The sequence below is a fragment of the Anthonomus grandis genome, chromosome 22 (assembly GCF_022605725.1).
Source record: "Anthonomus grandis grandis chromosome 22, icAntGran1.3, whole genome shotgun sequence".
NCBI classification, from domain to species: Eukaryota; Metazoa; Arthropoda; class Insecta; order Coleoptera; family Curculionidae; genus Anthonomus; species Anthonomus grandis.
This window is the reverse complement of record NC_065567.1, coordinates 28,764,926-28,777,461: the sequence shown is the minus strand read 5'-3', so window position 1 is coordinate 28,777,461 and position 12,536 is coordinate 28,764,926. Positions and strand designations below refer to the sequence as shown.

At 31.6% G+C, this 12,536-nt stretch overlaps 3 protein-coding genes across 5 annotated transcripts in view; 2 read left to right on the top strand and 1 right to left on the bottom strand.

Moving 5' to 3' along the window:
* Positions 1-9,263, bottom strand: part of LOC126748190 (lysine-specific histone demethylase 1A) — a 122,398-nt gene extending 113,135 nt beyond the window's left edge. The window contains exons 1-9 of the mRNA XM_050457241.1: positions 9,111-9,263; positions 8,587-8,893; positions 8,320-8,533; positions 8,072-8,232; positions 7,133-7,316; positions 6,918-7,080; positions 4,181-4,317; positions 3,626-3,721; positions 3,421-3,569 (exon numbers count right to left, since the gene is read on the bottom strand). Coding sequence (XP_050313198.1) covers positions 3,421-3,569; positions 3,626-3,721; positions 4,181-4,317; positions 6,918-7,080; positions 7,133-7,316; positions 8,072-8,232; positions 8,320-8,533; positions 8,587-8,893; positions 9,111-9,134 — 1,435 coding nt within the window. The 5' untranslated portion in view covers positions 9,135-9,263. The remainder of the gene's footprint in view (positions 1-3,420; positions 3,570-3,625; positions 3,722-4,180; positions 4,318-6,917; positions 7,081-7,132; positions 7,317-8,071; positions 8,233-8,319; positions 8,534-8,586; positions 8,894-9,110) is intronic.
* Positions 9,264-10,206: 943 nt separating this feature from the next.
* Positions 10,207-11,180, top strand: LOC126748504 (uncharacterized). 2 transcript variants are annotated; one of them, XM_050457778.1, is made up of 2 exons: positions 10,207-10,876; positions 11,054-11,180. In XM_050457778.1, exon 1 carries the CDS (start codon positions 10,310-10,312, stop codon positions 10,871-10,873), a length of 564 nt encoding a protein of 187 aa, XP_050313735.1. In that variant the 5' UTR covers positions 10,207-10,309; the 3' UTR covers positions 10,874-10,876; positions 11,054-11,180. The 2 variants fall into 2 exon arrangements, with proteins under 2 accessions (XP_050313735.1, XP_050313736.1); XM_050457779.1 differs by having other exon boundaries at positions 10,208-10,735.
* A 334-nt stretch (positions 11,181-11,514) lies between these two features.
* The window catches only part of LOC126748503 (uncharacterized), a 53,550-nt gene continuing 52,528 nt past the window's right edge, over positions 11,515-12,536 (top strand). The window contains exon 1 of one of the 2 annotated variants that reach the window (XM_050457772.1): positions 11,515-11,975. In XM_050457772.1, the coding sequence (XP_050313729.1) occupies positions 11,928-11,975 (48 nt within the window). In that variant the 5' untranslated portion in view covers positions 11,515-11,927. The remainder of the gene's footprint in view (positions 11,976-12,536) is intronic. The other variant, XM_050457777.1, reaches the window with a different exon arrangement.

The following is a 12,536-nucleotide window of genomic DNA, read 5'->3' as shown; positions in this document are numbered from 1 at the left end:
TTATCTTAAGGTTCAATCAAATGGGGGATTTGGGCGATGTTATTTCACGGGTACCTGGTTTTGTCTACTTTTTTTTGATATATATAAAAGATCGGGTACTAGATAACTTAAATACGAAAATAATTATTATTTTATCAAAAAATTGTTCCAGACTTAAACCAGTTACAGTAGATTCAATTTTGTATTCCGACTGTTATACTGCGACAGTTTTATTCTGCTCCTATGTGGGGACCTTTACATAAACAGTTATTAGTTTTTTTACTATAGATATCATATTTAAAAAAAATTATCCTCAATAAAAAAAAAATTAATGCCGAGCCTGTGAAAATGTCAATATTTTTAGATTTTCCAGGAGATACAGGCAATATCAAGGAAAATTCATGAAAATCCTTGAAATATTCAAATTTTGTTTAGAATTTGAAAGCAGCTAAAATTCGTTTCAAAACATGGAGAATCTTTCAAATTTCGATCGATAATCCACATGAAGAGTTAAAATCCTAAAACTCCCCCATGGTTTTAGGGTTTATATATGAAATAAATTATTCCAAGCCTATAAGAGCCACAGGATTTAAAAAAATTTCAATTTTGGATGTTGCAGGATTTAAAAATCTTGAAATTCCTGGTCAGGTGTATTTGTAATCATCATAGTTACTGAAAATTTGAAAAAACTTATGACACACACTACAGAACTTTGAAAATTCTGTAAGAATTTGAAAGAAATTTTTGAAAAAGTATTTGAAACAACACAGAAATTTTTGAGTTACTATAAATTTCCTGAAATTCTCCAAAAAAAGTGCGAAAAATGTTGGATAAAAGTCGAATTGGGAAATTTTAAAAAATGCAAAATTTTCCATCGTTTTGGAGATTCCGGGACTAAAATCATAAAATCTAAGGCTTTTATTTCGTTGTCAAAATTTCCTAAAATTATCCTTTTTTTTAGAATATCCAAAACTGTCAAAGAAACAAAACCCAAAGAAAAATCCTGTGATGTTCATTATCAAATTATCGAAAAATATATATGTAATCCATCAAAATCTCTTAATGCCTCTTTCACAGCCAAACTAAACATTTTCAAAGCATTTTTTTTAATAAACATTTATTTGATTTTCAAAAACCACAAAATTTAGGACCACAATCTTAATTTTTCCGAAAAAAATCAGCGTAGGCACAATGAACTCAGGGGGAGAAAAACAATGAATTTTTCATCAAAAAGTGGTTCCAACCTTAAACCACACTCAATTATCTTTTAACTTAAATAATGCAAAAACGTAACCAAAAAATGTACTTCTTAAAGCCCTTAAGATCTACCATAACAAGGGCCAGTTAGACGTCAAATTACTAACGTGATGTCTCGTGTCTTACCCAAGGCGATCTCATCAGATTTTTCACATTTACCAACTGTCCACCTTGTTTACTGCCCCGCATAATAATCTCACCATCTGCCTAATCTTGTACCCTCTGCATCTATAAGTTCCCAATTTCCATATGGCGGAGAGGCGATAGAATGACTTCATTGTATTGCAGCTTTTTTATTTTAAGAAGTATGTCATTTGTGACAGACAAGCTGTTTTAGAATTTTAAAAAAAAATTGCCATCATTTTATATAAAACCATTTTTTTTTTTGTATAAAGACATATCAACTATCAAAAACGAGCACCGACCAGTCGGCATTCACCTGAGTCCAAAGGGCACACACATCCTTTCCCAAGATTACGCCCTAGTTACTTTCGCGAGCCCTTTTCGTATAGGGTTACTACCGATAAAAATTATGAATGGGATTCAATCCCTTTAACTGCAGTGATCATTTGAGAAGTGAATTGTTTTTTTTTATTGATCGTTGAATAATGATACGATGCCTCACCCTGGTATATTGTGCTCACCGGTATATCCGCCCGCCCTAAAGTGCCCTATTGTGTTTGGTTAAGGTACTGATCGGGTTTCAATGAGGACCGCCGATATATAACCGAAAATGCTAATTGTTATTGTTTTTTTATTTATTAAAAGAAGGATTTTAAGGATATTAAATGCTCTCAATATCAGAATTTAATTTGGTGTTAATATCTCGCATATCCGACAACGAAAATGGGATTTATAACAGGATATTCATATGTTTTAGAGTTTACTCATATTATTTTTAATGTCAGAAAATCAGCCTGCTGTCCAAATGCACCATGCATAGACTGAGACCTATTATTTAAGTATGGTTAATAAATTTTTGACAGTTTTAGCTGAAAAACCAATATAATTTAGCCAAAAGCATAGCAGTGTCAATGGTATCAAACGCCTAGCTAAAATCTAGCATAAACATACATGAAGTTATATTATTTTCTTCAAAACTTCTGATATACTCCTCTTATTGTGGTGTAGTTTTTTTTAAGCCTCACTGAGATTATGGAATTATCTACAAATTCATTTATCTGCTAAAAAATGTATTTTTCAAATAAATTTAGACAGCACTAGTAGTATATTTAGTGGCCTTATATCCTTAGGATCTTTTAGAAATGTAATTTTGCAAATGGGGAATACTTCTGGAAATCTATTGTCTATTATATCAATATTATACAATTTGATCTAATGCCAGTGATTTTTTATGAAGTTAGTGTTCATCAGCTAGTCTTAAGTTAAAGTAATTTGAAATATTAGAACATTTTTTTAATAGATATTCCTCTCTGAAATATTCGTTGGTTTATTAATCATTTATTAATTTATCACATAGATCAAAAACTAATTATTGCACAACTGAAGTTTCTAAATATTTCTCTAAAAACATCTGGTTATTGTTATTCAGTGAAAAATAAGAACCATCGTCAAGTAGTTGGTCCATGTAACGCATTAAAGATGATGTCAATTGTTTGTACATTAATCAAATTCACAAAATAATTAAGTTTCATGATAATTCGAGGTATAACTGGAAAATAAATGTTGCAGAAGTTAAAAAATTAGCTATAAACTCCTTTTTAGATTTGTATTTTCATATTACGCCCAGAAATCATTTACGATCGCTTTGAAATGATACTTCTCGTTTGTAGAAAGATTAAGTGTGTAAGAAAAATTATATTTCAAATGTGCGTAGACCATACAATGCTATCAAGACCTAGCAAAATGGACTTTTACCCCCTTTTTATACTTGAAATATCATATCGGACCCACGAATCATTGACGATCACAATAAAATAAACCTCTCCATTTTTAATGAGTTTAAGAACATAAGAAAAATAATACTTCAAGATGATTATGGTCATAATTAGAAAATGCAGTAGAGCCTTGAAACATGTTTTAGCATAACTGTCAATCTTACAAGCAAAAATCCTGGACGTACGTAATAAATAACTGCTCTCCTCGTATAATGATTTTAACCTCATCAAATGATCACTCAAAAATTGCAAAAAAACGACATTTAACACCATTTTTATTATTTACCTGTTAAGTGATTCCCAGTAAACTCAAAATCGTCGTCCTGATCCCAGTGCTTTAATGAAAGGTTGGACAAAGGCGTAGCATTGGCGAACTCCAGGTTGGCAAAGTGCCAATCCAATATTTGCCGGTCTTTTGAAGACAAATATTCGTCACTATAGTTAAAAACAGCAATTATATCAAATTTAATTATGTCTTCTATTTATTTTACCTGGGAGGTCCGGACTCCAGTTGTGCCAGCTGTTTTTCCAATTTTCGTTCTTGAAGTTTGATTTGATCCCAGGCTTTGGCTAGTGCATGTAAGTCCCTAAAATGAACAGATTAGTGTTTAAAATTAAACATTTTATGTTGTAAACTAACCAAACCCAACCCACATCGAGTATCTAGACTAGACTAAAAATGATGTGTCGGATAGGACAATCCAATAAGAATTTAGAATCTATTAGAGGCTTTTGCAACAAGCAACCCCTTGACTTTCTTTCTAAAGTTCTTTAAGATTGAAAAGTAACTAACTATTTTAGACAATGCACCTGGGCAATTTTGTGAATAGGACATGCTACTTTAAGCTAGTTGAAGGAATATCTTAAGCAATTGCCATACTTTTTATAAATTAAAATGACTGAAAAAGGAAGTAGTGTTAGAATTTCATTTGTAATCAAAAGTGACTTACATGAATACTATATAGTACAAAACCCTCAAAAACTTATACCATAACGTAAATGGAACTCTACTAATGCAAAGCAACGCTTTAGCATAATTCTTTTACCTTATTCCACTCTTGTAAATAAATTCCTGATCCAAATTTCTCTTTTCGATGTTTTTCACTTCTCTCAGTTTTTTATGGATCTCCTCCATTTGTGTTCTTATTCTCATTAGGGAATGCTGGTTGGTTTTAATTTTTTTCTAAAAAATAAGGTACATTATTGTTATTAGATTATCAAAAAAATTAAGGAATCTGGACTTATTGTGGTATTGATTTAACCCCTAGCAACAGTGATAAGGAATAAATAGTTTAAGGTATATGTTGGTTGACTATATGTGTGCTAAATTACATTATCATGGTTTTAAAGATAACATGATTAAGCTGCTTAAACTGATCCAAGTATTCTGCCTACTGTAAGAGGAGTTCCTCAAGGATCAATTTTCTGTGCATATTTCAAGGGGTAAGTTACATCAATTTGCTAATGACAGTTAATAATTACATATTTTTTTAAAAACAAATTGCTTGAAAATTAAGAGAGTCAATGCCTAAATGCTATTTATACCTACTCACAGAAAAAAGGACTCGAATAAAATTAAACTCAAATAAATCTGTAGTACCCTTTTGTGGTAGCACCAAGGATTATCTAACATGTAATGTAAACGTTAAAATTCTGAATGAAAAAGTGCCAATGGTAAATCAATTTAGTGTAGGAATCATGGTTGACAGCAATTTAAGATTAAAAAATCATTCCAGTATGTAGGCATTCATATGTGGAACAAGTTACCGGATTACATTAAAAATAGTTCACCAAAGAAATTTATTGCATATGATAAAGAAATTCTTCTTAATTCTCAACTAACATAGGCATTTTAACAAATTCACACCACCAAATTTTTATTAAAAATATAATTTAATTATTTTTATTTAATTGCAACCAAATTATTTTTGAGTTCTTATTTTTTAAATCAACACTGGTCTTGTTGATCTTGCAGGCATAAAAATAAAATTTTAAATGGTTCATTTTGGAATATCTATTCATTTTTGCGTCGTGTTGCCCTGGTTTTCCAGCCTCGGCTCGTGTTTTTTGCCGCCCTTACTCCTCTCTGTCTATTGCACAGATGGTACCTATATTAATGTAATTGATATAGTAAATTATTACACTATATTTTTTTTGTTTTTAGCTTTTATATGTTTTTAGGGTTTATTGACTTATTTTCTTAATAATTATAATTGGGAAAGTCTTTGTTCTTCTTTTAGTTGTAATTAGGTTAGTATGTTTTAACGGTCTGAGCAGCACATGCGCGCTAGCTCGTGTATGTGTTATCGGTTGTTTTATAATCGCAGTTCAGTCCGCATTACTCTTAGCATTGTGTAAATTCTTGTAATAAAAAAATGTAATTTTCTATGTACAATGTTTAAGTGGTAAAAGTCTTTTGAATTTGAATTTGAATTTGAATTTAGGTGCTAAAGTATGTCAAAAAGCTGGATTGTAAGACCAAATTTAAATTGCAAAAAATGCAGAACTCTCATGCACCTTTAATTTTTGGTCCAAGAGTCATGGACCACATAAGTCACAAAATTAAAGAAACAGACAAAATTTGCATTTTGCTTGCTTCTTGAATAAACCTTTAGCATTCCTCAGTATTTATCAGATAAGTATTTATCAGTGCATAATCTCAATACAAGGCACAAGACTCAACTGCAGATATCAAAACATCAAACTAGACTTTTTAAATTTATAATAATAATAATAATAATAATAATAATAAGCCTTTATTTCCAACAGGCAACTTGCCCAATAACAGGAAACAGTTGCAAAACAATGAAAAATATAGTTAAAAAAAAAACACACACAAACAAACCTAAAAGAATGAAAAGAAAAGAAAAAGAGTAAAGTAAAGTCACATTCTTAAAAGTTATCCAAAGAATTAGAACAAATAACTATTAATATGATATAAAAACCCAATTATAAAAGTTTAACAATATAATCACATATTCAACAAAATTAAATCAAATTAAGTGCAATATACCTACTAACTTAATTAAACACATGGGTCTCAATCCCAAGAGTAACGATCCATCAAGATATCGACAATCACATGAACCGGAGAGAAATTTATATCGCACATGTGACAGATCCGATTAAGTATAGCGCATATTGTATATAGTGGCGATTTCAACAGGATGTTAGTATGAGGCCTTGGCAGAAAGAATGTTAGGGGATGTCTAGCATTAAGCCTAGGCACCATGAAACGTACACCGGAAAGAAGTACAGGACTATCAATGAATCCATTCAGTAACCCATGCAGGAATTTTACAGAGAAGATCATTCTTCTGAGTTGTAATAAATGTAGATTGAAGCGATTAAGTCTATTAAAGGAATCTTTTAAAAAGAAATATAAAAAGACTATTTGGGTTCTACCTCAAATTAATCAATTTTTTTTTAATCCATTAGTGAGGTTAAAAATCCTTTTTAATAAATAATTTTTATTGTTATATACTGTTTTCAGTGTCGTTCAGTTATTTTTTCTCCGTTTTCCATTTTTATATTAAACTTATCAGTAAGTTAAAATACCAATAAAATTGAGTTTATATTTAGCTTTAGAAATAGGTTTCTCATAGTTCTGATTCACATATAGAATGTAATTTTGTATATACTCAGTTAAAAACAGCTATGGTAAAATTCTCCAAGTTAGAAAATAGTCCTAATAACTCCTATTCATTTAGTAGGTTTCAGATTATGCTTATTTTACATTTTTATAAGAACGGTTGTCCTACTGTATTAATTTCAATTAATTACCTGAAGCTCTATAACAGATTTCAAGTGAAGAATCTGTTTCTCCTTTATATGTTTTTCTTGTAGCTTAATCACCCACTCCAAGGCTTGACCCAGGCTGACAGGTTTATTTCCTGCATAATTGAAATCTAGATGATGAGAAAAATATGATGTAGCCTCCAATAACCTAAAGAAATATATTAAATTAAAACATATATACTTATAACATAATAACTCACCTATTGAATTCCCTCTCCACCATTTCATCCTTATCTTTATCAACTGTTACTCCACTGGACTGGTACAAAGGGCACTTCTGTCGAATCCTATGAAGTTCCATATCAATTTGTTTACTAAGGGTAGTCACAGGGTTCCCTCCTAATCCTGTGACCACCATGGCACCTAAGTCAGCAATGTAGTTCCCTAAAATTAATGAAATGTACAATCTGAAGGATATATTTGATAAATTTCAACTAGTCAAGACCCTTTTGTAATAAGACAAGTTTTACTATTTATATGCACAAATAAATAAATCAAGCAGTGCTTCAGGTTTAGTGCTTGGGCCTTTAGAACATGTACTTTATATTCAAAATCTAAAATATTTGGGTCTTACAGTATAATAATTTGTATTTGCTGATGATACAGTCTTAGTTTTAACAGCAGTCAGCAAAATTGAACTTGAACTATATTATAGATGGCTATGTTGTAAAAACTAAGTGTAAATACAAGTAAAACTGTGTATATGTAACTCAACTAAAGAAGTGTACAATGCAACCAAATTATAGACTCTCAGACAACTTTTGAACGAATGAAGTTTATTTTCTCTGTCAACAATAAAAAATATTTGAAATATAACACAAGTAAAGAATGACTATAATCAAAACCTAAGACCCAACACTGACTTTAGAAATAAGTACTCAAGGGCTGTTACATCTTAAATTTTATGGAGTAGTCTACACTAGTGTACTAAAGACTGTAATGGGTGCAAGAACAATGAAGCACCTTTGTCATAATCTTAAGGTCTAGGTATTATAATTGCTATATATTATAAAAATTGAGGATCTGTCACTAGGTAAATATGACTGTTTTGGGGTCCGGTAGAAATTAATATCATAATTAAATGTATAGGGACATTCTAACCTTTTGCCAAAGACAACAAGTACTATAGCAGTTTCTACCTTTTCTAAATGTAGCTATTCTCCCTCCCACTCTATCCCTTGCCTCAAGAACTATGACTTCTAGTCCGAATTGCTGCATCTGCTGGGCAGCTGCAAGCCCAGCAATTCCTGCACCTATCACAATAACTTTGCCATATTTTTTACTTGGAATTGGCTGCAACCTATAAAATACCCTTTATAAATCATCCAATTAATAAGAAAAAGAGAAAATAAGCCCTAATCAAGACAATAATTATTTATATTATAACCTTTTAAATATGCCATAGTTGATAACCCCATTTCTCTCAAGGAAGCAATGTATTCTTTTTAATAGGGGCAAATCACTGTTGTAAGGAGGCTCCATGTTTTCAATGGCATGGTCTAAAATAAGCTGCTGCTTTGGATTGTCAAGCCACATCTTTAAAATTCTATTTCTAATATTCAGGTAGACTTTAACTGTTTGGAGAGAAGCATTGGCAATATCTAAAAAGACATCAGAAATGTATACTGAACATAATAGGAATTTTATTACAAACCTGGAAAGCAAGCAGCCTCAATAGAGGTCAGCTTATCGAAAGGCATTCTGCTTTGAAAAGCAGCTCCCTCCAGCCCGGAAAATAACTCCTTAATGACTGGATCATCCAGCTCTGAATCATTATCTCCTTTATCATCATCTCGCTCCTTTTTAAAGTCATCCTTTTTGTCTTTTTTAGGGCTCGACCTGCTTGCACTGGGGGTTAGTTTCTTTTCAATTGGAGAATATTTTTCTTTTCTTTCTGGGCTTTCTCCTACTTCTGGCTCAAGTAGTGGTGGTTTTTCATCTCGGTCTTCTTTTAATTCCAACTAAAATAGTAGCATGGATAGTTATTAACTTGTATAAGAATTCTCAAATAGTATAAAAACATTTTAGTTTTAAACCAGAACCTGTTGCTGGAAATAAGTCTTAATTATAGAGTCATAGGACATTTATATTAAATTTTGCAGTATTGAGTTGCAAGAGGTGGAGTTTATAGTGTATACAGATCTCTAAAGTGCCAATTAATCAATGAAAAAAGATTACCTTAGGCTTTTTCCTGCGACTCATGATGAGTTATCACTAGGAATCGCCGTTTCAGAATATATATTTAAGAAATATAAAGGGCCCCATCTTGCACCCAAAGGAATTCCAAGTCATGAATCCCAAACAACAAATCAGATGATCAAACAGAGCTGTCAAAACAATATTTTGTTTGGTTATGTCCTTTACTCCTTCTTCTTCTTCTTCATTTTCTAGTTTATGTATTTGAATTGTGGAGTTCTTGAGCTACACTTTGACTTATTGACTTAAATTATATTTGAAGTAATTAAACCGAAATAAATATAACTGTTAGGAGTCCTTACAATCCTATAAGTTACAGTAGGAATAGTATTATGGCAACGTTGGAACAATCATAGCATATAAGGGCACAGCATATATTACATGCAGTGTTGTCATATCTCATAAGGCTAATTACATTCAGTTCTATGGAACTTACTTAAAAAATTAAGGAGATACACAAATTTTTTAACTCTTGAACTAATCTCGGTTTTATGTCTTAAGCCCTATATATAAAAAAAACGAATAATATACATAAATTTAGTCAGATAACATTGCGTAACCTTAGCGTTTAAAAAAATAAAATAACGTAACGCAATTTAATTCAAAAAAGAATGATTTCTCTTGCATAAAACTCCGGTGTTCCAAACGGATTATTTCCTCGGTCGGATGAAGGCGGATCTCTCTAATTTGTGACTACTTCTATGGTCTTCGCATAGTTTTGTGCGGTTCGGATTCGATTAGCCTGATTTTTACGTGTGTGCGGTCTTAATGATATCCGAAAAAATGCATTTTTCCCATTAAAATCGTGTGCAATATAGTGAATTTCATTTTAACATTTAAAAGTGCCGCCAAATTTATGGATTTATCTTATGGAAGAAGATTTGAACAGGATTGACAAAAAGGTACGCACAGTCTCAATTTCGAATTCAAACCATCTCAATCAACTGAAAAACAATTTTAACAATATTATGGCCAGTGGTTGATGAATAAACCCTTAGAAATTAAAGCTATTCAAATTAGATCCTTACGGCAACCGCGGACCTTATAGCGAACCTGCTTATCAAATATTGACAGCATGTCAATTATCTGTCATAAACAAATTTTGAATTTCTTCCCTCTTGTTTTGCTCAACAAAACAGTCTAAATTCTAGTTATTAAACCATTATACCAAAAATATAAAAATGTCCGCGGCATCCACATCACCTAAAAGTAAAGTCGACGAAACCCTCCGTGACATAGGGGTACAAACGGTTATTAAAGTTTACCCTTTTATACTTCCCCCTTCAACTGGACGCGCGTCTGTAACTTCAGACAAGAAATTCTGCACTGTACTTTCTTTGGAGACCTCAACTGAAAGCAGTAAGTTCTACAATCTTCTACAATACACCCCCTACCATGATATAGAGGAGAACAACTTAAGGGTACTGAACTTACCAAGAAAAACAAAACTTCAATGGGTCACCAACAAGTTTTCCGAAGAAACACTTAAAGCAGTGTCCCTGGCAGATGATGATGGTATAGGGCAGGTTTGCGATGACCTTTTGTTGAGATTAAGAACTGGAAAGAAGACTCAATGGACCGAAGCTGGAACTCAGACAGATTTAGCGGTAAGGCCCTTTTTAGTAGAAGATCCCGAAGTGGCCAGAGTGTATTGTAATGTTGGGGTGCAAGTCACATGGATTGGATGCAAGAAAAGTTCTGGTCGTGCATCTGCTACTTCTTATTCCTCCTCGAATTCCACTTAAATAGTAAAGTATTTTGATTTTATTAGCATTTAATAGAGGGATCTAGCGAGAGATCTGAATAACCTTATTGTAAATGATTTACATATTTTATAAATGACAATTCAAGGAGCTTTTAACATGTTTTTAATCCTTTTAACATTGCCCGTTTATGAAATTAAATAGAATGTCTTTTTTTTTCAGCCGATTGCCCCAAAATGTGGAATGTTATGTGGTTGAGGACATAATATATTAGTAAATCTAAAGTTATAAAAATGTAACAGGATTGTTAACACCTTTGGAACAGAAATATAATGGTATTCATCGATAATTTAACTGTTTTTTTTGTATGTTCTTGATTATAGGCATGTTAAAATAAGAGGTAGGCTAACAGTTTGTGTTGTGAGTAATAATAGCAGTTGTTTTAAGTAAATGTCTATTTTGCAATACTTCAGAAACTATATATAATAGTATATGGTAAAAGTTATTGATTGTCCAGCATAGCCCTGAAACTTTTATTGAGTACTTTTATAAAATTCAGGGATTTTTTACAATGTTTAGGGGCCCTGTTTAAGACCTGGCAATGTTGCACGATCAATAATTCCCATCATATGTTTACCATCAAAACTGCCAACTGTCGAAATGCCTTGAACAGAAAATGAGTCATTTCCAATTTATTTGTATTATTATATTAATTTTTATCATTTCCATTAATTACTATTGTACAAACGTGTATTTACTGTACGCGATAAGATTATTTTATGTATTATTTTGTTTCGGACTATTTAAACTAACATGGAACTTGATATAATTTATAAACGGTATCAACAAAGTGTTACAATAAACTGAAAATAATTCAATTAAGCCCAATTAACTATACAACAATGTTCCACCCATTTAGTGAAGAAGTTCTTGTGTGGTTCTCATGTGTAGTTTAATAAAAATGTCCCTTAAAGCCAACTCACTAACTTTTCTCGGTAAATTGAATACTCATACTAACAGAGATTCTTTTAACATTGACCTCGTTTGTTAGGCTTTAAGTGAAATTTTATACACAGCATTTTGACTGAAATTTATCATGTCTAGAGGTTACTTAGAAGGAACACAAACTTCATTTCAATATATGGTAAGTCGATATATCAGAATAGATGCATGAATTATCTTTTTGGGGATTGCTACACAGTAAATTAAAACATTTGCTGTGTAGACGAGTAATAATCAATCCCAATGTTAATTAATGAAGTACCCCTCTATGGTCCAGAGGGAGAGTGCTTAAGTATTCTTGTATGCATTCTTTAACTTAATACCTACTATAATAAATTGTGATCTTTTACAGTAGAAAAAAATGAAAATTCACTGAACTTAAGGTATATAAAAGGTACTTAAACAGACTATATACATACCTACTAGAAAGACCCTGCAGCACCTATCTACTCTATACCTTCTATAATGAACAATTCAGCCAAAAGGGTGGGACAGTCATTCCTGTTATTAATAATGTTATATAAAAATTTTATGGAAAGAATTTCTCTTGTTTTTGCTAAGGGTATAATATTAAATTTATTTAAGTATAATTGACTATCAACAAACACCTTGAAAGAAACCTCTTGTCGGAAAGATGCCTTCCTCTCTAAATCAGAGATACTTCATAAACTTGCACTGAATGCACTTAATATCATTGATTAAA

What these genes read in the sequence shown, in the direction of transcription:
- LOC126748504 (XM_050457778.1), top strand. Translation starts at nt 10,310, where the DNA reads ATGTCCGCGGCATCCACATCACCTAAAAGTAAAGTCGACGAAACCCTC.